Source organism: Borostomias antarcticus, assembly GCF_949987555.1.
Source record: "Borostomias antarcticus genome assembly, chromosome: 21".
Taxonomy (NCBI): domain Eukaryota; kingdom Metazoa; phylum Chordata; class Actinopteri; order Stomiiformes; family Stomiidae; genus Borostomias; species Borostomias antarcticus.
In genome coordinates, this window is record NC_140254.1 from 3,260,554 (window position 1) to 3,285,990 (window position 25,437).

General features: G+C 43.4%; 2 protein-coding genes across 3 annotated transcripts in view; one reads left to right on the forward strand and one right to left on the reverse strand.

Moving 5' to 3' along the window:
- Positions 1-476: 476 nt before the first annotated feature.
- Positions 477-6,768, reverse strand: adck5 (aarF domain containing kinase 5). 2 transcript variants are annotated; one of them, XM_084455765.1, is made up of 15 exons: positions 6,544-6,768; positions 4,931-5,019; positions 4,683-4,832; positions 4,512-4,587; positions 4,188-4,388; positions 3,939-4,079; positions 3,723-3,836; positions 3,425-3,556; positions 3,248-3,331; positions 3,062-3,143; positions 2,790-2,868; positions 2,583-2,674; positions 2,245-2,497; positions 1,229-1,345; positions 477-1,123 (listed from the first exon to the last, which is right to left on the reverse strand). In XM_084455765.1, the coding sequence occupies exons 1-15, from the start codon at positions 6,565-6,567 to the stop codon at positions 1,021-1,023; spliced, it is 1,737 nt and encodes a 578-aa protein (XP_084311891.1). In that variant the 5' UTR covers positions 6,568-6,768; the 3' UTR covers positions 477-1,020. The 2 variants fall into 2 exon arrangements, with proteins under 2 accessions (XP_084311891.1, XP_084311892.1); XM_084455766.1 differs by lacking the exons at positions 4,931-5,019; positions 6,544-6,768 and having other exon boundaries at positions 4,188-4,383; positions 4,683-4,725.
- A 2,160-nt stretch (positions 6,769-8,928) lies between these two features.
- The window catches only part of ctdp1 (CTD (carboxy-terminal domain, RNA polymerase II, polypeptide A) phosphatase, subunit 1), a 129,074-nt gene continuing 112,565 nt past the window's right edge, over positions 8,929-25,437 (forward strand). The window contains exons 1-8 of the mRNA XM_084455535.1: positions 8,929-9,396; positions 10,656-10,739; positions 11,827-11,920; positions 12,077-12,205; positions 12,381-12,531; positions 13,660-13,750; positions 15,329-15,495; positions 16,347-17,399. Coding sequence (XP_084311661.1) covers positions 9,095-9,396; positions 10,656-10,739; positions 11,827-11,920; positions 12,077-12,205; positions 12,381-12,531; positions 13,660-13,750; positions 15,329-15,495; positions 16,347-17,399 — 2,071 coding nt within the window. The 5' untranslated portion in view covers positions 8,929-9,094. The remainder of the gene's footprint in view (positions 9,397-10,655; positions 10,740-11,826; positions 11,921-12,076; positions 12,206-12,380; positions 12,532-13,659; positions 13,751-15,328; positions 15,496-16,346; positions 17,400-25,437) is intronic.

The following is a 25,437-nucleotide window of genomic DNA, read 5'->3' on the forward strand; positions in this document are numbered from 1 at the left end:
GTTGGTAATGAATTTTTTTTTGTGTTTGACAATTTGAAATTCATCATGTTTCATATAATATTTTGTAAACAAAAATGATTATTAAATCATTCAAAACTGTCTTTTGTAAGATTTGTAATGCTGTGCCCGTCAGTCTGTTTGTGGCATTTGCTACTACACAGTACAATGCCCGCAGCACATCCAACATGCTAGTATTTGGCTTCTTGCCTGGTATGGCATATTTACACAAACTTGCATCAAGAAACTAAGGCCTACTTCTGAGAACTAAAGCACCCTACACGTCAACTGTATCGGCATACCCATACTGTACAAACACACTTCCAGTCATCTTCACAGTACTACCACCACCCATAAGTTGAGTTTATTTTTTTATTAGTTTACTTATACAGCAAATGTGAAAAAAAGAAACATGGTTAAGAATGCATTTGATCTATTCAGATTTAGGGTTCTGGATTTACCCCCCCCCCCCGTCTGCTTTGAAACCCTAATAAGAGTTTACAATTATTAGAATGGTAGGATGTATGGCTTGTTAAATGAACAACTTCATCCAAGTATTGCCACATCATACAGATCCTCACATTCTGCATCCTCACATTCTGCATCCCTTAGTCACAAGAAACAAAAAGGCTGGCAAACGGTGACATAAAATGCAAATCAACTAATTTATATTCTTAAAATACTCATTAGGAGTCACTTATGAGTGTGTCAACATAACATTAAACATTAAAAATAATTAATTCATATAAAAAGCCTATTGATTAAAAGAACAGTCTATTGAGGTCCAGGGCTGCTGATTTGGTGCTTTTCATAACTTTTCTGACTCACATTAATGCGTTCTAGTCCACTTCATATTCTCATTCCCACCCAGTATCTGAGAAGATTTGGTTTGCAGGCATCAGAGATATGTATTGTAGCACCATTTGGACAGTCAGACACTATTGTCTATTTGACAATTGGCATGATAGTAAAACCACTTGGGAATAGTATCTTATGCCCCTGGCTGAGGAGTAGGTCTTGGGTCTACCTGAGGTACTGAAACATCTCCTCATCCAGTGACACTAGGCCAAAATAGGAGAGCAGGCTCAGCAGTGACCGTGCCAGACTCATCATGGCCATCTCTGACCTGGGAACAAAGAGAATTAATTTTCACCACTCATCTCGAACTGCCAGAGATATTAAAGGAAGAAGAGATGACAATACTGAGATCAGTAGAGGCACATCTCCCTACCTCAAGGCACACTCGAACTTGAAGCTCTCCCAGATGATCCGACAACAGCGGAACACCCAGAGCCTGGAGAGAATCCCTGGCCTCTCTGCTTGGAGTCGCCCCCAGCCTCGTACCGCACTGAGAACAGGGGAACAAGGGTTATTCATTGTCTGAAAGGGAAGGTACTTCCAACTCTGCAGCTCATACTGTGTGATTGCCTCCTGTTTGAATAAAGAAAACATTTATTTGAGTCAAATTCGAGTCAAATTCAAGTAAATCAGGATCTCATTACGACATCAATCACCAGAGACAATGAGCCACCATCTTGTACTCTGCCGCTACAGCCGAGGACAGGGCCAAACTGCAGCGCGTCATCTGATCCACAACTCCAGGATCCTGAAGCAGGCCAGGAAGATTGCGGCCAACCCCACCCCGGCCATAACCTCTTCATGCCACTCCCCTCAGACAGGAGGCTGTGGTCCATCAGGACGTTATCTGCACGCCACAGAGCCAGCTTCTTCCCCACGGCCATCAGCCTCTTCAACAAGGCTCGTGTCCCCCTCTGACACCACCCCCCCGCCCCAACACGGACCCCACCGCCGTTGAGACACTTGCACATGAGCTGAATGTTCTGTATAGGATGCACCACACACACATATTATGCACATGCACACACTGGCACATGACCTGACTGTATGTATAGGATGCACCGCACTCACACATCACTCCGCACATACATACACACACACTCAATTACATATTACACTCTGCATACTGACTGTATACATACTGACTGCACTTCTTTTGTATATTGTTCTTAGCTTATCCCTTTTTTTGCACTAGCATTTTGTATCCACTCTTTGCACTGTCCTGTCTTTTCACTGTCCTGTCTCGTCTCTGCACCCTGTCCAATGTTGTCTCATGGTTATGCACCATGTCCGAAAGCAAATTCCTAGTATGTTGAAAAACTACAATGGCAATAAAGGGATTCTGATTCTGATGAGTTTTGAGGGAGGTGTAAATGATAATGTGCTAACCTCTTGGCCATGATAAAGTAGCGGTCCACAGGTGCCCCCAGGGAGATGTTGATACTCCGGACTGTGTTGAGGTTGCGAAAGACCAGCAGCAAAGGGCGGGGCATAGACTTCAGCACCTGCATGATGTTGTCAAAGCGATTGATGGCCATGTCACGCATGTAAGACATCTCCTCTCGACTCAGGATTTTGGAGAAACCAAACTGCCGCATGTTGATTGGTCGCTGCAGCAGCATCTCACAGAAGATGAAGTAGTCTGCACAGAAGATAGATAGTGAATGAATTAATAAATGAAATGTTTAACCAGTATGATAACCGACATGACAACTATCTGTCCTGACCTTTGACCCCAAGCATGTTGGAGTACCTCTTCATGGCTTCTTCATCTCGTAGAACTATGGACCTCCACAGTTTGCAGAGGGCCAGCCTGTCACTGCAGGCAGAGTGGGCCAGGTGTTACGAGCCGCTAGTGCAGAACCCAGGTACAATAGCAACATTCAACCAAAGAGACACATAGGAGTTTGAGCTCCAGTAGGTCTAAACCATACCATTCACTGAGGTACTCATACAGGCCATGGTCCAGAAGAACCAGTTCTGCCTTCTTGTCAGGCCCTCTTCTAACAAGTACTGTGACATGAATGTACACATACATACAAAGATCAACAAGACACCATGAACACTTAGTTTACTACATTGGTTAATTACAAATAATGAAAATCAAAGCCGTACTTGTAAGTAGAGCGAGATCACCGGAAAATCGTTACCCAAGTACTTCGATTTCCCTCTCCTAAATGCCAACAACCTATCGTAAATGACCTACCATTGCCAGGATGGGGGTCAGCGTGGATGAACCCTGTGTAGAATATTTGCTCTGCAAACGTGCGGATCATTTTGTCGGCAGTCTTGAAGACAAAAAAAGGTGGAAAAGTTTATCTGAGTTTTAATAATGATGACAATCCTCACTGACCATGTAATATGTGCTGTATGATGATAGCTGGCCTCTTACATCTTTCAAGCTGAGTCCTTGTCTTTTGATTTCTTCCACATTGTTGACTTTGCAGCCGTCACAGAACTCTGCTGTCAGCACTCTCTGTCAGGAGAAGACACGTACAGTATAATTTCCTAGGTGGTGGTAGAGAAGGTATCAGAGTGATCTACCGTCATAAATATGTCTCAGGCTCACCTTGCTGGTCTGCTCCCAGTAGACCTTGGGCACATAAATAAATTTGAAATGTTTTAGTTCCTCTGCACACCTCTCAGAGTTCCTGGCTTCGTTTTCAAAGTCCAACTCTTGTGCCAAGGTGTCTTTCAAGTCCTGAATCCATCAGAGAAAAGACAACCTACAGTCTGTCAGAAGGCAATAATATCAACTGTGCTACGCACCTCGCATCAGACACATATGTAGCTAATCATGCTCTGTGAGATATTTTCTAGCATTTGACAACAAGATTTTAACCAATAATGTACCAAGTGACCCTAACCTTAAGGACCCATCTGAATCCAAAGCTGGGATGCATGAACTTAACAACATCGAGGAGGATCTCCAGAGTCCTAATGTCTCCATCAAACCGATCCCTAAGGTCTATGTACTGCACCTATGGAATAAGGTCAACATTAACAAATTATAGAACACATCAAAGTGCCCCCCGTCGTCAAACAAAAAACATTGTATACTAGGTCACTGTGGATAGACCCACCTTCACTGCTACAGAGGTGCCGTCATGTAGCTCTGCCTTGTGGACTTGTGCCAAGCTGGCTGCTGCTATGGGTTCACAGTCAAACTTTCTAAACATCTGGTCAGGGGATTTGTTGAAGTCTTCTTTGAACAGATCATCTACCTAGTGGAAAACCAATATTTAGTAGCACAAAAAAAGACTGTTTCGCAGCCCTATACATTAGTGTGATATGAACTACTGCAGTGCGACATGAGCTGCTGCGGGTCTCACCTCTTTGTATCTCCTATCTAAGGCCTTGTCTTCCAGGACTTGCAGTGTGCGGATGTATTCAGGTGGTAACAGGTGGTTGAAGGCACACAGCCCCTGACCCAGTTTGATGTAGATTCCGCCATTCTTCACAGCTCCCTCTACCATGCTATCAGCTGCCCTCTGGTGGCACTTGGACATCTCAGCCACATAGGATGGGCTGCTCTGACATGGGAGGACAAAAATATGACATCATCCTTCCATTCATCGTCCCCCTATATAGTGATTAGACCTAATCACTAACAAGTTGTTTTATGGTTTGTCATCTTTTCCAGCTGTCAAACATACCTCATCTACACAACGTAATGTCACACTGGAGGTCCACCAATAATCTACTGAGATGAAGAGTCCAACATAGAGAGACCTGTGGAAACAGAGACACTCATGTGATGGGGTTGATTGTAACAGCAAAAGGTAGAAAGATTTTTGCGAGGATGATGGTGATTGTATTACACAAACCTGTAGAAACGGCCAGCTCCCTCCACCAAGACCTTCATCTTTCTTCTTTCTTGAGGCTCTGACACAGCATACTGAACACCCACTACGACGGGCAGACCGACAGCAACACCCAGAAACATTTTCTTCAATAGCCCTCGATTCTTATCTCCCCTGGAAGGACCAGATTCTCACACGTCAGTGACAAATGCAAATAAATACAGTCAAATACACAAATACAGGTTGTTTGAGTAGAGTATGCACTTCAGTACCTGTGTAGACTCAGGGATCTGCTGTGTAGCGGTGTGTCTGGAAGCGGACATCGGCGGAGCAGAGCTATATGATGCTGACATAGCCTCAACTACGGAGGGAACAAAATGACAAGAAAATAACTGAAGAGACACGTAAAAACAAAGTGTGTGTGTCTACAGATGTGTTATGTTACCATTGCGAACATGGATAACTCAAGGTTTCGAGGATATCTATTTGGCATGTACAAGTTACAGACAAGATACAGGTAGGCCTACCATACAGTATACTGTACAATGAAATGCTCAACTGAGCAAATGCTTAGTGGTGAGGGGATAGACGTTTCTCCCTCCCATCAAGGCCACTTACGACAGACCAGGACACTGTTGTTTTCATAAGCTGTCTGTATCTGAGAACACACTGTCCGCAGACTGATCTACAGATAGGGCCTCTGTGTGTCAGGGACCTGACCATACACTGCATCATTTAACCCCCCCCCCCCCCACACACACACACACACACACACACACACTAATATACTCATTATTTACAAAGCCCAGCATGTCTGACATTTGAATGGTTAGCTAGAAGTCTCTAACAGACTCAAGAGCATCCATTTTTATACTGACACATCTAAAATCACACCACTCCACGATTATTATGCAAGTAATTGTAGGTTGTTATTGCTAGCTACCTAGTTATATAGCACTAGCTAGGCCATGGCCATCTAGCACTAGCTAGTTAAAGTAAATGTATTGATAAGCAATGGTTAGCTAGCAAACTAGAATAGAAAGTTTAATGGCCATGGCATGTGTAACAAGTACGGGTACGTACAGAACAGTATCAGTGGGAATAATTTCCTCATTCCAGTCCTGGGCACTCAGCTTGACATTTAGGTTCCCAAACTGGCAATTTACTATACTATCCGTCGTCGAGCAGTCTATCAGTATTATCCTCATGTCTATCAGTATCATCCTCATGTCTATCAGTATCATCCTCATGTCTATCAGTATCATCCCCATGTCTATCAGTATCATCCTCATGTCTATCAGTATCATCCCCATGTCTATCAGTATCATCCTCATGTACTTATCCCATCTGATCGTGGATGACTATGTCTATGTCCTGTAGCGTTCAAGTAATATACAGCTGGGACTTCGCGATAGGTCCAACCAGTCCCTGCGACGCTAAGTAAGGGAACTAAGCGGAGTGATCCCCCTGTCCAAAAACAGGCCTACCCATAAACCTACAATACGATGCGACAAGTACTTCTTCAGGAATAGGCTACTTTGTTTGGTATGTCCATGTTTTATTCTAATTTGTAGCGACTGGCGAGACTTGGCTGCTCGATTCCGAATGTATGTGACAGGATACCAACGGGCTCTTCACCGGAAACCAAGCGAATAGAAACCAGGCGTGACGCGAGGCTAAACAGTAATGGTAAATGAACGGCACTTATATGGTTAAATAAAGGTCAAATAAAAAAAGTATATCGCGCTTTTATCCAAAGCCCTTCACACACACCAATGGCGGCAGTTGCCATGCAAGGTGCTAGCCTGCTCATTGGGAGCAATTTGAAGTTCATTGGACGAGCCGCGCTACTCCCTGAGCCACAGCCGCCCTCCTACAAACATACCGCTCTAAACGTGTCCCCTCTCATGTTCAGTCCCCTGTCTCTTCTCCGTGGGGGGATTGCTGTAGCTTATACCTGTCGTCCGGTTAGTTTGCTAGCATTTAACCATATATTTAGCTAACGTTAGCACAGCTATCACCTGTCTTTCACATGATCAGCTCATGCTTTACTCAGAATTTTCTACTGATACAGTTTGCTAGTGATGTTACATATGAGACCGAAGTTCCAACCACGGACAAACCCTCCAATGGACCCGAGATGCACGTAGTCAAATGAGTCATTGGTCACGTAACGAGTTTGGTTTGAGATGGGCATGGTTAGATGGGGCAATGAGTATGGAATACTAAGAGGGGACACTCCTATTGATTCTGCTATGGCACTGTGCACCAGCTCCACTACTTCCTGAAAGTCACTTGGCATCTTTATTTCCTGTCCTATATGATTGGATTAAGTGATTAATCAGGTGTGCGGCAGACCCAGCGCACACCTGATTAATCACTTAATCCAATCATATTGGACAGGAAATAAAGAAGCCAAGTGACTTTCAGGAAGTAGTGAAGCTGGTGCACAGAGCCTGGGCCACCGCCATTTTGGACTGTCAAGTTGATTGCGCAGCCTGTGCTGCACTGTTAGCTGTCAATGGCATGCACTCACTTTTTCATGTTGACACTTGCATTTACTAAATAATAAATCATCGGGAACTCTCACTATTACGATCTCACTCTTTTTTGATTTCATCTTCATGAAAATATACAGTTAAATCTGCACAAATTCCAGATTATTTTATTTGTCACATGTAATGTACAGTGTACAGTCACAGTGAAATGTTGCTGCCGGCTCCAGGATTATGCTTGATACAGATAAACTCATCTTAGTTTGTACCATAATGCTTGCTGCCATATCCCATACAGCATTAATTTGTTTTTGTACTGCAAATGCTAAATGTAGCCAGTGGTCAGGGTTTGGTAAGTAAGTGACCATATCTGCACCGTGCAAAAAAAGACGTGCAGACCAAGTCATATGAATACGTGTAGATATAGTCTCAGCCAAGTCCGTCTACAACGGTACTTGCTGCCCACGTGTAGATCAAGTCTCAGCCAAGTACATCTGTGACGGAAGTTCCTGCCCGCGTAATCACGTGCGTCTTTAGAACTTATCCACGTCGTGACATTTTTACGTAGCGGCTACTAATCGGCAGATACCGCGTTTCCGTAAATGACCATGTAATTTCCGCACGTGGAGTGGATGAATCGTCACCTTTAGTGGCCGTAAGTACAACGTTGCTGCTACTAGGTTGTGTTAGTAGGGATGAGCTAACTGGCTATCCCGCTCTCATTGTTCTGGATTAGCATTGGAAGCATTGCAACTGATGTGTCCAGGTGACAAGACCCATCTTTATTTATTATTTCATGTCATTTCAATTCACAGCTATTTCAGTGGCATGACTAGCTTTCGTCCTACCAGTCCTGAACAGAAACAAGCCAGCCTCGCACATAAGCCAGGCTGGGCCTGGCCTGGTTGTTTTTTCCAAGCTGATTTGTAGTCTTCATGTTGACCTGACTGGATGAATTTGGCAGACGCGAGCGCCCTCTTCAGGCGGGTGCCAAAGAGTCACGTAAGTGTCCCCTCTTGCCATTCCATGCTCTTTGACTGGAGACTATAGGGGTGTAGGTGGAGACAGCCCCTGGCGTGATCATCCCAGAGTAAATAGTACCTCACGTGATATATGAACCTGAAAATAAATGAATGTATGAATAAATAAATAAATGGACGATCAAGGAAGACTGCTCACTTTGACATTGATGTTCTGACCATAGAGGAATATGTTGGAGATACTAGACGGTCTAGATCTGTATGATACAATGTAAAATAATTGTCAGGATTCAGACAATACATGTTTTGTGGTTTGTGATCCTTTTTTAATTTTTATAAAACTGCTATTTCAACTGAAATAAGGCCACTTATCATATACCTTGTCGGAACACCCCGGACTAAAGATCACTTCAATGCTTCTGTAAAATAATGTGATAAAGTTGATTTTGAGATAACATTTTAGATTTTTTAACATTTATATGGCAAATCATACAAATATATATAATGTATATATAGGCTGAATTGTTTGTTGATTGCGTCACCTTACATCATACACAGTATCCCAAGGGATCTCATCAAAGAATATAATGGAAGGACATTTTTTATATTTTACATGCTCTTCTTCTTTACACAATTTTCCACGTACAGCCCGTTTAACATAATGTATAATAAAAAAAATAAAGTTAAGAATTCACTGTGGGAAAGAGAGAGACCCGTGTCATCATCGGTCTACCGGATACTCAGCGATTGTCGCTTCAGTCGTGTCTTTCCTGTTTACGGGCGGGAAGAGCGAAAGAACCTGAAGCTTGGTCTGTCAAGCACCGTTATCCAACATTATTTTCTGCACAGTTGTTTTTGTTTACTAGCTAGCTTTTATGATAGGCGCGCTTTCAGATTATCTCGATACATATCGCAAGTGGACCGTTGTGCAAAGTTAAAGGGGATTTGGAAAGGAAAATAGATGGAAGACCCTGCAGATTCCGGTGGTGGCGGTGCAGCAGAGGGCCCCACGGTGCAAGTGGCAGACATCTGCTGCCCAGTCGGTGCGCGGCCCCTGCGGTTGCTTGAGTGGAAAGTCAAACCCGGGTCCCTTGTCAATGTGGATTCTGTGCTTGCACTATGTGCTCCTATTCCTTTAGAGAAAGACGCCGAGACAGAGGCACGAGAACAGCCGACCAGACTGCCAGAGAAGAAGGTGAAATCGGACCGTGCTGGAGTAGTCAAGGAGCTCTGTTGTCAACTTGGACAAGTCATATCGCCAGGGTGAGTCAGCTGTAAACTAACTAGCAAGCGAAGTTGTTAGCTTGCTAACTAATGTTAACAGTGCCAAGGTTGTTATTTGCTGAATTACTCGGTATTTTGTGAGACGTTTCACTCTGTTAGCTGGACGAAGGTAGATTTGGTAACGTTAGCTTGTTATGCTAGCTAGCCAGCTAGCAAGCCAGCTAAGTCGCGCATGTGCTAGTCTAGACAACTGATCTGTAGAACATCTGAATGAACAATGTATACAGTGCGGCATTCGCTTGACCTTATCCTGGTTACATTCAATCATATTAATTTGGACGCTTTAATATTTCGGTCATTTTCCAGGCAGAAATCCCTTTTATAATCTGTATTCTTCTCAAATAAAATATTGACCAATATCTGAATTACGATAAGTAGCTAGTTAGATAACGTATTTGTCTTCTCACAAAGTAGCCGCTCTATTAAATTAATAGAATAAATGGAATAAGGTACATTACATTACAGTCATTTAGCAGAAGGTAGGTTGCATTGTAAGGTTTATTCATGGATGTCAAAGTCAAGGCAAAGCAAGGCAAGTTTATTTGTATAGCAGATTTCAGCAACAAGGCAATTCAAAGTGCTTTTACATGAGACATTAAAAGCATCAAGACAAAGTGCAAGAAACACATAAAGGTCATATAAAACGAAATGCAAAAAAGGACATTTAAAACAAAATGCAGGAAAAATAAAGTTACAGTGCAGTGTATGAATGAATACTTGTTTGATTTAATATAAAGCAGCGGCAAAAAGAAAAGTCTTCAGTCTTGATTTAAAAGAACTGAGAGTTGCAGCAGACCTGCAGTTTTCTGGAAGTTTGTTCCAGATATGTGGAGCATAGAAACGGAACACTGCTTCTCAATGTTTTGTTTTAACTCTGGGGACAGAAAGCAGGCCTGTGCCAGATGACCTGAGAGGTCTGGATGGTTCATAACGTAGCAGCAGATCACAAATATATTTTGGCCCTAAACCATTCAGTGCTTTATAAACCATTTTCAGAGACAGGTTAGTAACAGGTTAAAGATTAATTCAAAGGCACAACTGTATCACTGTCACATGACTGCATTAGTACAGTTTTAAAACACAGGCACAAGAGCAACCTTTATCAAGGCCCAAGGAAAGACATTTTCAAGAGGGTTTTGTCAGGCAGATATGGACCTTATAATCTATTCCTACATGCACACGGTAAAAACGTGCAAACCGAAACATGCCATTGTGTAACCGGGGTCTCTTCTCTCTAGTGGTGTCATGGTCAGAATAGAAGAATGCAGCCATCCTATAGTGATGAAGGGACTGTGCGCTGAATGTGGCCAGGACCTGACACAGTAAGTAAACTAACTAACACACACACACACACACACACACACACACACACTTAAGCATTAACAGTCAACAACAGTCCCGAAAGTATATTTATCCTCTTAAACTGATGCCTAATATATTATTATATTCCATTCTTGTTAGCAAATTGTTACACTGTGCATCACCAGGAAGCACATTTCTATGTTCTAATGCCTTGTTGGTGCGAGAGATTCTTATTTTAGACACATAGGGGCAGATGTACTAACATGTTAGCGCCCGTTTTTGGCGTTATTCCGTTGCAACATGCGCTTGACAACATGGCATGGTATAACAGACCGCACATGGATCAAACTGCATTCTGCCTGGTGCAGGACCTCAGAAGGGCCAGTTGTGCTTTTCCTACTCATGCATAATGGGAGGGTCAAGGGAAAGGTGGGTGTGAATGCACACAAAACGGGGAGCAGATGTTCAAGGAGAGACTGATTATTAACCCGCCGTATGTATGAAAACTCAGGAGTAAAGCGCATGTCTGTTTTGCGATTACATTTCTCCACCTTTGAAAAGCAGCTATAATCCATTTGCGCATAACCCACCAGCCTACATAAACATATCCCCTGTTTCTTATGAACATACAGTTTTATGAACAGCATACAATTATATATTATTATATGCAATTATTATTAAATATTTTGATTATCCGATATTCATGCAACACTGATATTTACGAAGTCGTATAGCCTACTAATCAAATTGTTCTTAGATTAAATATGTCCCAATGTATGGAGGCCTGAAATTATTCAAATGCAGTAAATTACGATTATAACGTGGACTGGAGCATCACAATGCAGACATTCACTGATTACAATTGACACCATTCAGGGCTACAACGTTTTGCAATTAAACAATTGGCTTTAGAAAATGAATATGTCAGGGATAGCCTACAATGCACATTACGGTTTGAGGGCGGTGACATACGCTTTCTGCGGACTGCCTAAGGCACTATTGACGCTGCGCTCACAAACGTTAGTACATCTGCCCCATAAGATGCTCAAGGTCCACAGCGAATAATATTGCTGAATGCATTAACACCCACTCTTTTTTTTCTCTGAGGTTACAGAACAAGAATGGGAAGCAGCAAGTGCCCATCTCCACGGCAACCGTCTCTATGGTGCACAGTGTCCCCGAGTTGATGGTCAGCTCAGAGGTGAGCCTTGTCACAGACCCCTGAAGACAGGCCAGTAGGGCCAGCGGCATTCTAATTTTAGAGAATTGTCTATTGTAAGATGTTTACGTATCAGCTTGCATTTGGGCGCACAGTGTGGTTGACTGGTTTCCTATCTCCCACGACACCCCCACACAGCAAGCAGAGCAGCTGGGCAGAGAGGACCAGCAACGACTGCACAGGAACAAGAAGCTGGTCCTAATGGTGGATCTGGATCAGACGTTGATCCACACCACTGAACAGCACTGTCCGCGCATGTCCAACAAGGTACATCTCTCCTGACCACCACCACCACAGTCACCATTACGCAGCCCATGACTTGCCTCCAAGGCCTAATTGAAGACCTCACCTATCAGGATTCTTCTGAATTCGAATGCTGAGTGATGATGAGTTGGTTCTGATACCAATCGTGATAATGTCTCTCCACTGACACGTTCCACAGGGAATCTTCCACTTCCAGCTGGGACGGGGGGAGCCCATGTTACACACCAGACTGAGGCCGCATTGCAAGGACTTCCTTGAAAAAATTGCCAAGCTTTATGAATTGCATGTCTTCACCTTTGGAAGCCGCCTGTATGCACACACCATCGCAGGTACTGCAGCCCGACAGTCAAGGACGCCTATTACAGCATTGAAAATAATCTGCATTCGATCACCATTGAAAGAACTGTAGCTTGTTGTTAGAATTTCTCAATGACTTTGTTCCCAAATCATATAACATCAGTATTTGTTAAACTTATATGGTCAAATTATAATTCTTCTTTCTGAATGGTCAAATGACCAGACTGATCAGATGTAAAAAAAAAAAACGTGTTGCTGAATATGGCTACACATGGCCCTTTTCAAACTCTTTTTGGAGGCAAAACTCTGTTGTTGTCTTGCCTGTGTAGCCATTAGGGGGCAGCATTTGCCTTCATTTATGTCTCATCTGTTCTTGTCTTAAGCTTTGGGTATGGTATTTGTGTGTGCCACCAAAATGCAAAGCTTATTAGCAGTTTATGAGCCTCACTGCCAACGTGCAGCCTATTTGGCATTCGCTCTGTAAACTGCCTGGTAATGCTAGGCTGCTCTCTACCAAACAGCCCCAGTCCAGGGTCATTAACAAATCCTTTAAAGTAGTTTGGATTGAATTTTACCTCTTGTCTACAGAGCACAGATGTCAGTCTGTAGCTCTGCTCTGCTTCAGCTAGTAGACAGGGGTTTGTGATGGGGTTTTAGGAGACGGTGTCTGGTCTGTCTGGTTCAGTAGCAGCCCAGTATGTGCTCCATCAAAGGCTGGCTTTGCTGCTTCTCTACACATTGGACATGGAGGTTCTGAAGAGAAGCACTGATAAGAAGCACACGGTTATTTTTCTCCCCTTAATCTTTTAACGATTCCACTGAATGTATGATAAGAGTCCAAGACACACACACACACACACACACACTGCCTGCAAAATGAATTTCATACAAAAATGTATTTGATTCACAAAACAAGCCTAGATAAAAGAGAGAGAAAGCAAAAAGAAGTGAAAGGGACATGAAGGCCTTTTGCTTTGTTATTGGATAGCTACTGTGTACTGCAGAGAAGGAATGGACATGAAAGGTTGGGGAGAAAGGCACTTTTGTGGCCTTCCTTGGCGAACAATGCAGCGTGTGTTCAAAGCTCTTACACTTAGGCTTGTAGATTTTTAAATATATTTTTCCTGTTTGTTTTTTACTTCCTTTATCCCCCTTTCCAGGTTTTTTGGACCCTGAAAAGAAACTGTTCTCTCACCGGATACTTTCAAGAGATGAGTGCATTGACCCTTTCTCCAAGACGGGGAACCTTAGGTGAGAACCTGCTCCTGCCGAAGTTAATAGCAGAACCGCTTTAGAGATGCCCATGCAGTTTACTTAGGTTGGAAGTCCACCATTTCTACCTCAGGCAACCTCAGAACATTTAATCCAAGTTGAATTTATTGTCTAAAAACTCAAATACTAATGTGACCTATCTTTTGAACCCTTTGAAACATGAGAAATAGATTTTATTTACTTTCTCTAATGAAAGTGTGTTTGACTTGGTTAGCCACTGCTGAATAATTCAGTGGAAGAACTCCCAGAGATTAATCTTTGGCTTTAATTATTGAGTCACTGAAACCTGTGTGTTGCTTTAAACTTGGCACCATTCAAGTTATCCAAATTCAGTCAATGCCATAGAAATGTGACATCAGCTACAGCACAGAACATGGACTTACAATGCTGTAGTTGAGCCCCAGGAGTATTGATGAAACATTCCTTCTAATCAGTTGCTCCTGTGATAGGAAACCAATGCTTTCTCTCTCTTATTAGTAAGTAAAGTAAGTAGCCTTGAGAACCAATATTTCTCGAGTAGGGATGGGTATCGCTAGGATTTTAGCGATACCGGTATCGATACCGATACTGCTTATCGATACCGATACTTAACGATACTCTTATCGATACTACTGTACCACTTTTGGGAGGGGTGCCGCCCCTCTAAGGCAATGGGTGGGGAAGCACCGCAGACTTCTTAAGTAATGCAGGTAACAATAATGAGTGTTACCTGCATCTTTAGCCTGGCTCATCTGCTACTGCATTATTGCTATCAGGGCCACCAGCGTTAGCATTAGCTGCTTCGCTAAAGCAGTCAAACATGCTGCACTGCTTCACATTTACCAAATGTGAAACTTGTAAGTGTTTCACGAGGTTGCTGGTGTTACCCCCTTTTAACAAACTTTTTACGTTAAATTGCATTTAGCATCTTCGGTAGATTTGGTAGCTCAAATACGTTTTTTCCCTGTCCGTTACTATGCCTGCTTCCTCAAGTGGTCTATTAGAGAGGCAAACAATAACATGCGACATCATTGCCTGTCACCAGCAGCTTCATCATGATTAGGGGACAGATGCCGGCTGCGTTGGCTGATTTAGGCCTATGAAACAAACGCGGCTCCATGGATTTATGAAACAGACGTGTTAAATACTGATAGCAGCACCGTTTGTCCATGAGCTTATTGATATTTTGGTACTGACTCAATGACGTATATTTTCTGTAATTTAATTCAAAAAGTGAAACTTTTCACATATTATAGATTCATTACACATGAAGTGAAATATTTAAAGACTGATTTTTAATTAAATGACGGAAAATAATTAACTTTTTCACAATATTCTATTTTTTGGGGGATGCACCTGTAATGAGTGACATGCGGGCCATGGCCAGGATTCCCTGTCAACCGGGAGGAACTGCGGAATGATAAAGCTGGCAGTGTGTCTGTGCTGTTTAGGGGGGCGTAATAACTATTAATTGGATCTCACTCCCTGAAGTGTTGCACATGACTAAAATAACACGTTGCCATTTCTCAGTTAATAGTTTCCCCTCTCTCTTCCACTCATTTATTCTCTCCTTCCCAGGAACCTTTTCCCCTGCGGCGACTCCATGGTATGCATCATCGACGACCGGGAGGACGTGTGGAAGTTTGCACCCAACCTGATCACAGTGAAGAAATACATCTACTTCCAGGGTACAGGGGACATCAACGCTCCGCCTGGGTCACGGGAGGCTCAGATGGCAAGAAAAGGTACAGTGTTTGTGTCATGTCTCCATATACCGCTACATAGGTTCTTCTCTTATTCTGTTCTGTTTCAGATCTGTGTCGTCCATGGTGAATCATGTAGTACATGTGTAATACCAGGACAGGATTCATTCAGCGGTCGGGATCTTATGTCAGGCCCCCTGATGATGGGGGAGTTAGAGCGGCCACAGCTTAAGAATGATCACCCTGGCCGCCTTCCTGTTCAGGCCCCTCCCTGAGCAGATGTAACGAGCCAGCTCACCGACAGCCTCTCATCCTTGGCGTGCATAAAAGACAGTCCATCACATGTCCTCTGAGCTCCCTTCAGGAGAGCTGGCTCGTTCTTTTACAGAGAAGGTACAGACCTTGTTGAGCAGATCAGGGTAAAGTCACAGAGAGGGGGGTTGATGTATGGAGCCAGTCCCCAGAGGAGTGCTGCTGCAGCCATGAGGAGGACTCCACTCCATTCACTCCCACTCTCTGCTCCGTCTGTCACATCCATCCACAACTGGCTTTTTGATTGAGGTGACATCACCCTCATATGGACAGCTGGCTGTGCCACTGATGGGGCTTATTTATAGTGGATAAATTACAGCAGGGAAAGTAGCTAGCTCTCAGAATACACAATGAAGTTGAGGCTTGTACTTCACCTATCTATTACCCAATTAGCTGAGTAAACCCAGCAGACCAGTGACCCCGGAGCATAAAGATTAAAATCGTATTATATATTAATATTATTGTACCAGTATGTTTATGCACTGGCTGTAGACCTGTGACTCCAATTCAGTCTTAATGTGCTCATGTGTTTAAGGTTGTGCCTGTGCCGACTTGTTTGTTGTGTGCTGTTCCCCCTGCAGGTGGAGGTCAGTCCAGTAAGGCGGCAGCAGGCTCGGAGCCGGCAGTGGCGTCCGAAGCAGAGGAACAGAACAACGGCCTTGGGAAACGGGGGAAAGACCACAACAACGGCAGCAGCAAAGAGGAGTCCGGCGCACCCCCAGTCACTCAGGTAGTAACGGCCAATGAACGGACTCACCCAGAAGGTTCTGGGGCAGAAGGGGCAGGCCAGGGGAAGGGGGCCGCAGTGGCCGAAGGCGGGCCTGGGGCCAGTGCCACACAGGCAAGTGACAGGACGAATGTAAAAGGAGAGGATGGCAGCAGGATATTGGGCGCAGGGGAGGCTGTAGACTCATCCACCCCAGGCCAGGAGGCCAACAACCTCGACTTTGACCTCTCCAGCGATAGTGACAGTGACTCAATCACAGACAAGCCCCCGTCAACAGACAGCGATGGCAATGGGAAGTCCGGCCGGTCGAGAAAGCCCAGACAGGAAGGACTGGTGGCGGAGGATCCCACCGTCGCCGAGGGCGAGAGTAAGGGGAGAGGTGCGCCTGGAGACAGCAGCTCAGAGACAGGGGAATCCTCGGGGGTTGTTCTCCCAGACCCGGAGCTGGGCAACGGCTGCTCGGAGCCAGACAGGAGGGAGGCAGAGACGGAGTCCCAGAACAGCGAGCAGTCCGGGGTCACCATGGGAGAGGAGTCCTTGGACCAAAGTATGGAGGATGAAGAGGACGAAGAGGAAGAGGAGGCAGATGTGGACCAGGACGACCACCTGATCTACCTGGAGGAGGTCCTGGAGAGGATCCATGCCGAGTACTACGCCCGCTACGAGGCCTACCTGAGGAAGGAGAGTAGCGAGTCGCCCGACATCAGGAAGATCGTCCCTGAGCTGAAGAGCAGGTCGCTGGAGGGCACCACCATCGTGTTCAGCGGCCTCTATCCCACCAACTACCCAATGGAGAGGACGCGCGAGTGCTACCATGCCAAGGCACTGGGGGCAAAGATCGGCAAGGGCCTGGTGCTGAGCTCCAAGGACCCCAGTCGGACAACACATCTCATTGCAGCGCGCGCTGGTGAGTAGGAAGTAGTCTTAACTTGTGGTGGTATGAGAATGCATCCCCAACTGTAGGTTTAGATAAAGCTTGTCTCATACAGTGCCTGCAGTAGATCTCAGGGGCTGTGTCCTCTGTTGAACTTTTGTCTGCAAAGAAACATTACATAGGCCAGTTGTGGCCTATTAGTTTGTTTTGTCCAGAGGAAAGAATCAGTGGCCTGTTGTCGCCTAATTGAATAGTCTATATTCATTTCTGAAAAGCAGAAGCCTACCTCTTCATAGGATCTGTTTGCTTTCTTCTTGGGAGAGAAAACATCATCATGAGCAATTTGAAAAGGATTAGATTTGTAATGTCTTCAAGTTATCAAGTTATGATATGATTAAAACACAGACTGAGGCTGAACTTTGCTTTGCTGGATTTTATCTTGGCAAATTTACCTGATAAAAAAACACAAAAAATAATTATTGTTTTGGCTGGAGCACAAACACCATCTTTGATGAGTTTTTATCAAATGCAACTTGTTTGTGACTCGGCAATACTGATACGATACTGAAACCCTGATTCTGTCTTCCAGTGGAGTCCAGTTATGCTTATAAGGAAGCTGTATCCAAACCTCTATGGTGGTTATTCTTCATTTATTCATTCATTCATTCCACAGTTCAATGAGAAGTTGATCTATTTGAATGTTTACAGTTACGTTCCCTCTTAACTGCATATAATTTAATCTGACAGACCAGCTCAGTGATTATTCCATGAATTATGTCTAGTGGAAAAACAAGTGATTGATGCCATTATGTTTTGGTACGAAGGCGGGATGTGAGAAGGGCGTGGAGACGAGCTGGGCTGGCCTGTGGTTCAGCTCCGCTGATTGCTGCATAAATTGATTTCTGAACTACGTGATAGCGAAACCACAGCCGGAACAGACAGAGACGCAATAATTAGAGACTGAAGGCCCTGTAAACACAGGCTGTGTGGATCCAGGAGTTCAGCTGCTCAGAGCAGATATAGGACGTACCTATACCCGTAATGAAGCACATCAGAGCTTATCCAACCCATATTCCAAGTCATTTAATAGCTTCTTATTTAGCATAATGAAAATATTAGCTTGTGTTCTTCTGAGAGAGGGACTTCATAGACAATGGATCCCCAACATAGACTGCTATGGTACATAATATACAGTACTGTTTGTCTTGATGAGAAAGCCTCATGAAAACAGACAGTCATGGGAAAAATGATTAGTGTGGGGAAAAAGATTGAGGGATTTTCCATTCCAAAATAGGGATGCATTGCAAACCATTTGCAATGCAGACTGTTTAACATTCCCCATCCAAATGCTGCTGAGCAGATGAAAATCCCTAATGGGTGTTGATCAAATCACATTAGGAAATGAATAATGTCAGCATCACTTTCCATATGATATTTTGTCTTTAAGGGCGTATTCAAATATGAAGCACGCATTTAGCGCGGTTTAGTCCAGGGGCTAAATGCAAAAATTATACATTGTTTCATTTTGATTTGTCGCGGTTATGTTCAGTAGTGATGTGCACGGTTAACCGAGTACCCGAGTAGGTGATCTGCTAGTCGGAAAATGAACACTACGCGGTTAATCAAGGCTATACACATACCTGCAAACTAGTCGCGTTTTGGCTACAATCGCTGTTTTTTTTGGCAATTGGGTCATTCACATGAATCGTGCAGATCCGGGGAGTTTTCCAAAAAGGGGGGGGGGGGGTTTCTGCGTTTGATGTTAAGGCTAGAATAAACCTTATTGGATAATAGTCTACTAACTGGTTAGCTTGGCATAGATATAAGTACAATCTTGGATGCTACAAGCTAAATGTTATAGAGTAGTGGGTCAATTCAATTCAGAACGTGAAATAGTGACTAACCACAGCAGACAAGGGTATAAATACAGATCCTGTTGTTGGATGTAACGTTGCTTGATCTCCAGTTGAATAACGTCATGTCAACAGCGTCCAACATCCATTCCAATTGCGGTAGCTTTCTTTCAAGGAATTCCAAAATAAAAGTTTTTTTTTTTTTATAAATCGGTATCTGCCGATCCTGAGGAAAATAATCGGTGATCGGTATCGGCCCAAAAAATTCAGACGGGGCATCCCTAAAAGCTATCATGTCTCCCTGTCTCATTCTTTCCTGCATTTCAGGCAATGGAGGTTGGTTGTCTTTTTTTGAGAGGCAACAGCGAGAATAAAGTGTAAAAAAGTAATTGTTTGGTTGCTTAAAGGACAATGCTCGTTTTTGACAACCTGGACCTTATTTCCGACATATTATAAGACGTTTGACTCACCGAGATCACTTTGGTGTAGTTCGGAGGCATGTAGAAGAAATGTAAAATCCAGCCCGAGCCAGTATATCCATGTAATGGCGGTGGTCGGGGCACTTAGAATGCAGTTTCTAAAAATCTATTTTCTGCCGCGAAACGGTTGTTTTCATCAATCTGTCTTGATGAATCGCTAGTTGTGCTTACATAGAGCATAGGCCTGTTGTGGTTTTCACATGCCATGATCTTTAGAAACGTCTTTTGAAACGAAATAGCTTCCTCACTTGCTGCAGCACGAATGCGCACAGCGCGCAATCGTTGCTCCAGCACGCTGTGCGCATGCGTGCTGGAGCAAGTGAGGACAGACAACAACCTGATTCAGAACTCGATTGGACTCTGGCTGAGCCCACCTTTTCAGAGCGGGCTCGACCCGTATGATTTGGCGCGCGCTAGGACTCGCTTGGTGTGTTCAGACATGTCCACACGGACCAGGACAAGGGGGACACCGATTCCAATCTCGATTAAACCCAGATAAAGCATGCCTGTATGAATACGCCCTTAATGGAAAAGCCAGGCCCTTACAGACACATAGAATGTTCCATTCCGTGTTGAGAAATAACGATAGCACTTAGGCAAGCTAATATTCTAGGAACCTCAGAATCGTGTGAGAGCAACTGTAATTGCTTAGTTTCCACTTCCAGTTTCCACAAGAATTTGCTTACTTGCTCTTAAAGATGTTGGGATATTAGATTGATTGCTTGATGAGTCTTCCCGTCAGGAGACTTTCCACCAAGTCCATTCATTTAGTCTTTTCAGGATGTCCATGGCATTGATTTCCTTTTGACATAAGTGGCTGTATGGGAACAACTGATTGCATGGGATTAATTTGGAGTGTGCCTGGGAGTAGGCAGTCTACTCAGTGCCATTAGACATTACATACGTGGGCTATGGCACCTGCTTGACAATCGAAATGTCACACAAGTAGCCTCTTCTTTCTCATACAAACTCATCGACTCCAGTGAATCTGTCCTGAAGAAAAGTCTTTACATGGGTGGTAGAAAAAAAGAGATCCAGTCCTGATGTTGTTCCTCCTCCAACCTGCCCTCATAATTCGAGCACAGGAAGTGCCACCGTTGCCTTGGAACCGGCTTTCTGAGAGAAGCACTTAGCAATCAGCAGTGTACAGTAGCACATCAGAACAGGGGGGAAATCAACCACAGGGCACTTAGGGTGGAACCAGCAGCCCACTTCATCTAGAGAGAACTGGGGAAAGTGCCATTGTGTAGGCAGTTGGTACAAGTGCCTGTCTGACAGGCATTAATCACCTTGTCCAGCTCACACAGGTAATTGATGATTTGATTATAGCTTTGAAAAAAGATGGTGGTCAAGACCTCCATGAAGCGCTCTGTCCAGAGCCTTACCTATGCACTAATGCCTCCTCTCCTCTCTTCCCCTATCCTCTCTAGGGCTATGCATCTTCACTGGTCTCATGATTCGATTGCAATTATCCTGTTAATGTTTGGATTCAGTATCACAATGCATCACGATGCATAATGATGAATTGCATCCTAAATTTAATATATTATTGCATATGGCTGGTCCATGCCATCAACGTCTCTCACTTGTCACTGGTTAGCTATGGATATGCACTGTAAGCCCCGCCAGGCCCAAAATAATTATTTGTTTTACTGCCCGAACTAGGGGACTTTAAAATCGCTAAAATTTTTAGCATAAGTCAATGGGGTTTCACATAACGAGAATTAATATCGTGACTATAGCGGATCTGATGGAGTGAGACTGATGACATTATGAGACTGTGACGGGACATATAGGAAACACTAGCTATATACTGTACATACTTCACAGTCTTCTGTCATAGTTATTTAGTAGCTACTAGCTAACAGGAAGTTATTTTGAACTTGGGAACTTTATTTTCCAGCTGCAGCCGGAAAATCAACAGTGTTACCAGGCCATAATCAATTATGGACTGTCACTGCATTGATGCAGAATCATCCACGCATCGATTAAACAATTAATTTCAACATCCCTAACTCTCCCCTCACCTCTTCTCCTCTCTTTAAACATTTTGTTGCAGTCGGTTGTGTGTTCGTCATGCCTGTCAGGGGCTGTAGTGTATAGAGACGTACAGGGACCGGTGTTGTGTCTGTGACTAGACGCCGTAGGCGGGAGTGATATTAAAAGCCTTTTTACATCTATGTCCCTTTTCCATCACGCTGCACACGGCTGGTCAACACGTCTGCCAGCCGAGAGACTAGCTGAGTCAATACTGAGACAGCAGAGAATGCAACACTTGAGGCAGGCAGTCGTCTGTGAGTGAGCACTGAGCAGGCAGTACGTATGAATAGAAAAGGCACCGTGTTGCATCGAGCTGGTGTCACCTAGGGAGGCTGTTTTTCTTTGGAGTGAAAAAAATAAATAAATTGGATATTTTGTTCCTATGAGACAGTGATTGATCCCTGTTAGTTTCCTGGCTCGGGTCTGTCGAGAGATCCTTTCGCTCACTCAGTAGGAGGCTATTGTTGAGGAGAAGAGGCAGAGCCACGTGATCATCCCTGTTCCCAGGCAGTGTATCCTGCACTCTCTGTTTCACCATCCCTTGCTACTGGAGAGATCCGTGCACAGTTCTGGGTGAGTCACGCAGGTGGAGGAAAAGGAACAGGCTTTACCCCACAGAATAATGGGCTCCTCTCCGCAGCTCTGTAAATGGACTTGTGAGGTCTGTGCATGTGGCAAGCCACACATCACACCCGTGCGAGATTTAGATTTAGATTATTTGAAATTAAGCTTCTTTGTTCTTCCAGCTATCCCCGCACATTATTCTTAAAGCCAGTCTGTACGCAAGAAAAATTTGTGGGCAAATTGTGTCCTAACAACAACAGCAACTGCTTGGGAGGAAATCTTTTTAAAACATCACCGTTGAGACAATGAAATGTACAGCTGGCACTAGTTGGTTCTGCTTGAACCCCCCCCTCTCGTCAGATCATCACAAATCATAGCATTGGCAGTCAAATCATATTTGGGATTTGTCTAGGTGCTGTTGTGTAGTACATTGAAGCAATAACTCATGAGAGGGTGTGGTATATGGCCAATATACCACAGGTCATGCTGCTCATAGGCACAAGCCACAGCCTATAACTCACTCCACTGGAGTGAGTTATTGCTTTTATACAACGGTTACATCATCGGGAAACATCTATGGGATAAATACCTACTATTTCAGTGTCATAATATCGATTTTAATGAACTCCACCAAGAAAGGTAGTTCCTAAAACTATCACGTTGCTATTGAGTTTCAAATCAATGAACAATGAGCCCTAGCAACCAAAACTAATACTCCTGACCAACCTAGCTAGCCATGAACGAAAGTGTAGCCTACCTTTGCTGTGATACTGCGAGTTGCAAAAGTGGTGATGATAAACCAGAGTGGTAGGCTACAGGATGGCTGAAAATTGACATTAAATGTTTCCATTTTTCTTGAGGAGAAACGGTAATGTAACCAACAGATGGCAGTAATAATAACTTCACACAGAACGGTAAAGAGGCTTTGGCTATGGTATATCGTGGATATACAACAGCTCTTAACCAAACAGATTGCGAGGACGGAACTACCCGTTGTATAAAGAGGTTTATACAACGTGTAGTTCCGACCTCACAATCTGATTGGTTAAAGGAGTAGTAAAGGGAAAAATCATGTTTAGCCCTGTTTTAAGGTTACTTATGATCATATACAATGGTTCAGATAAAAAAGTTGACAATTAGCACTTTTGAGAAAGTTGATAATTGCTCTACCACCGTTTAGGTCATACAATGGATGTGGGTGGGCACCTTGAAAAATCTTTCAAAAACATGTTAAACTCAAGATTTCAAAGACAAGAAGCTCACCGAGGTGTTAGTTCAGGAGTATTCTATATGTCGATGTCATTTATATAGCACCATTCATAAAAATCAATGTAGCACATAGTGCTTTACATAAAAGGAGACAGATAAAAACATAAATCATACAATATACATATTCGTTTAATATGCAACATATTCGTTTTGGTTACTAGGGCTCATTGTTCATCGTTTTGAAACTCCATAGCAACGTGATAGTTTTAGGAACTATCTTTCTTGCCGGAGTTCACTAAAATCACTAAAATCGATATTAAGATACTGAAATAGTATAATAAATTGATATTAAGATACTGAAATATTCCATAAATGTTTCCCGATGATGTAACCGTTGTATAAAAGCAATAACTCACTCAAGGGTTGTGGTACAGTATATGGCCAATATACCACGGGTTGTGCAGGTTGACGGCACTCGACTGCGCCTCGTGCCTATGACTGCAGCACAACCCGTGGCGTATTGGCCATATGCCACACCCTCTCATGAGTTATTGCTTCATTACCCGTCCCGACTATTGTGGAAAATATGAACATGAATTCGGTATAGCTTATGGCTCTACCGCAGTTATCACATACTGTATGAAGGGATACACTTGCACATGACCTGAATGTGCTGTACTACACACACACACACACTTGCACATGACCTGAATGTACAGTATAGAATGCACCACACTCACATATCACGCCGCACACACACACATACACACACTTGCTTACACATTACACTCTGCATATTCACTGTACTGTACATGTATATACTGTACAATGACGGCACTACTTTTGTATATAGTTATTTTTCTTAGCTTTTTTGCACTATCATTTTGTACACACTCTTTGCACTGTCCTGTCTCAGCCCCGCACCCTGTCCAATGCTGTCTCCATATTATGCACCACGACGAAAGCAAATTTCTAGTACGCTGGAAAACTGCATGGAAATAAACAGATTCTGATTACAGTGATACAGGGGAACTTATTCTCCACAATAATGTAATGTCTTTTCATTAAAATATCCTAATTAAAAAATCTTTATTATCCCAGCAAAATGATATGGTATTAATTGTGATTAATTCAATTAATTAATTACAGATCACATAATTTCTTAGATTATTTTTTAATTAATTGACAGCCCTAACAAAAATGCATGACCCTCTGGCAGAAATATATTTTTCTTTGACCCTCCCTGAGTGATTGGAAAAAATCAGAATCAGTTCAAGCGGAAGTTTACACATGTATGTGCTGCGACTAAATAGTTCTATGCTAAATATTTAAAAAAGCTTTTCCAGATGAACTAGAATCTTACTTTATGGCGAATTATGTGTCAGAACGCCAACTAACACCTCGGTGAGTTTCTTGTCTTTGAAATTGAGTGTTTAACATGTAAGTAGTAGTAATAGTAACACCGTAAGTAGTTCCGCTTCCTGAATCCCCTCTGCGGATTGATCTACACATCTACAACGGTCCGTCAATACAAGTCAATGGATTTCATAAAATGATCAATAAAACCCTACAGGATTCATACTTTGAGGCGAATTTAATGTCAGAACACCAACGGACACCAATTACCCCCTCGGTGAGCTTCTTGTCTTTGAAATCGAGAGTTTAACATGTTTTTGAATGATTTTTCACGGTGCCCATCCACATCCATTGTATGACCAAAACGGTGGTAGATCAATTGTCAGACTTTCTCAAAAGGGCTAGTTTTGTCAACGTTTTGATCTGAACCATTGTATATGATCATAAGTAAGCAGCGTACAGCATCAGTGAAACATGGCGCTCTCAGAAGTATACAATATCTAATAATATAATCTTCCAATATTGAAGCAACACCAAAAACTAATTAAAGCCGCAAGCCGCAGGGGTCAA

Coding starts and splice junctions, on each gene's coding strand:
- adck5 (XM_084455765.1), bottom strand. CDS start 6,567: ATGAGAGGGGACACGTTTAGAGCG. Junction 2,675..2,789: donor TATGAGTACCTCAGTGAATG/GTATGGTTTAGA, acceptor CTCTGCCTGCAG/TGACAGGCTGGCCCTCTGCA. Junction 1,346..2,244: donor TACTTTATCATGGCCAAGAG/GTTAGCACATTA, acceptor CCCTGTTCTCAG/TGCGGTACGAGGCTGGGGGC.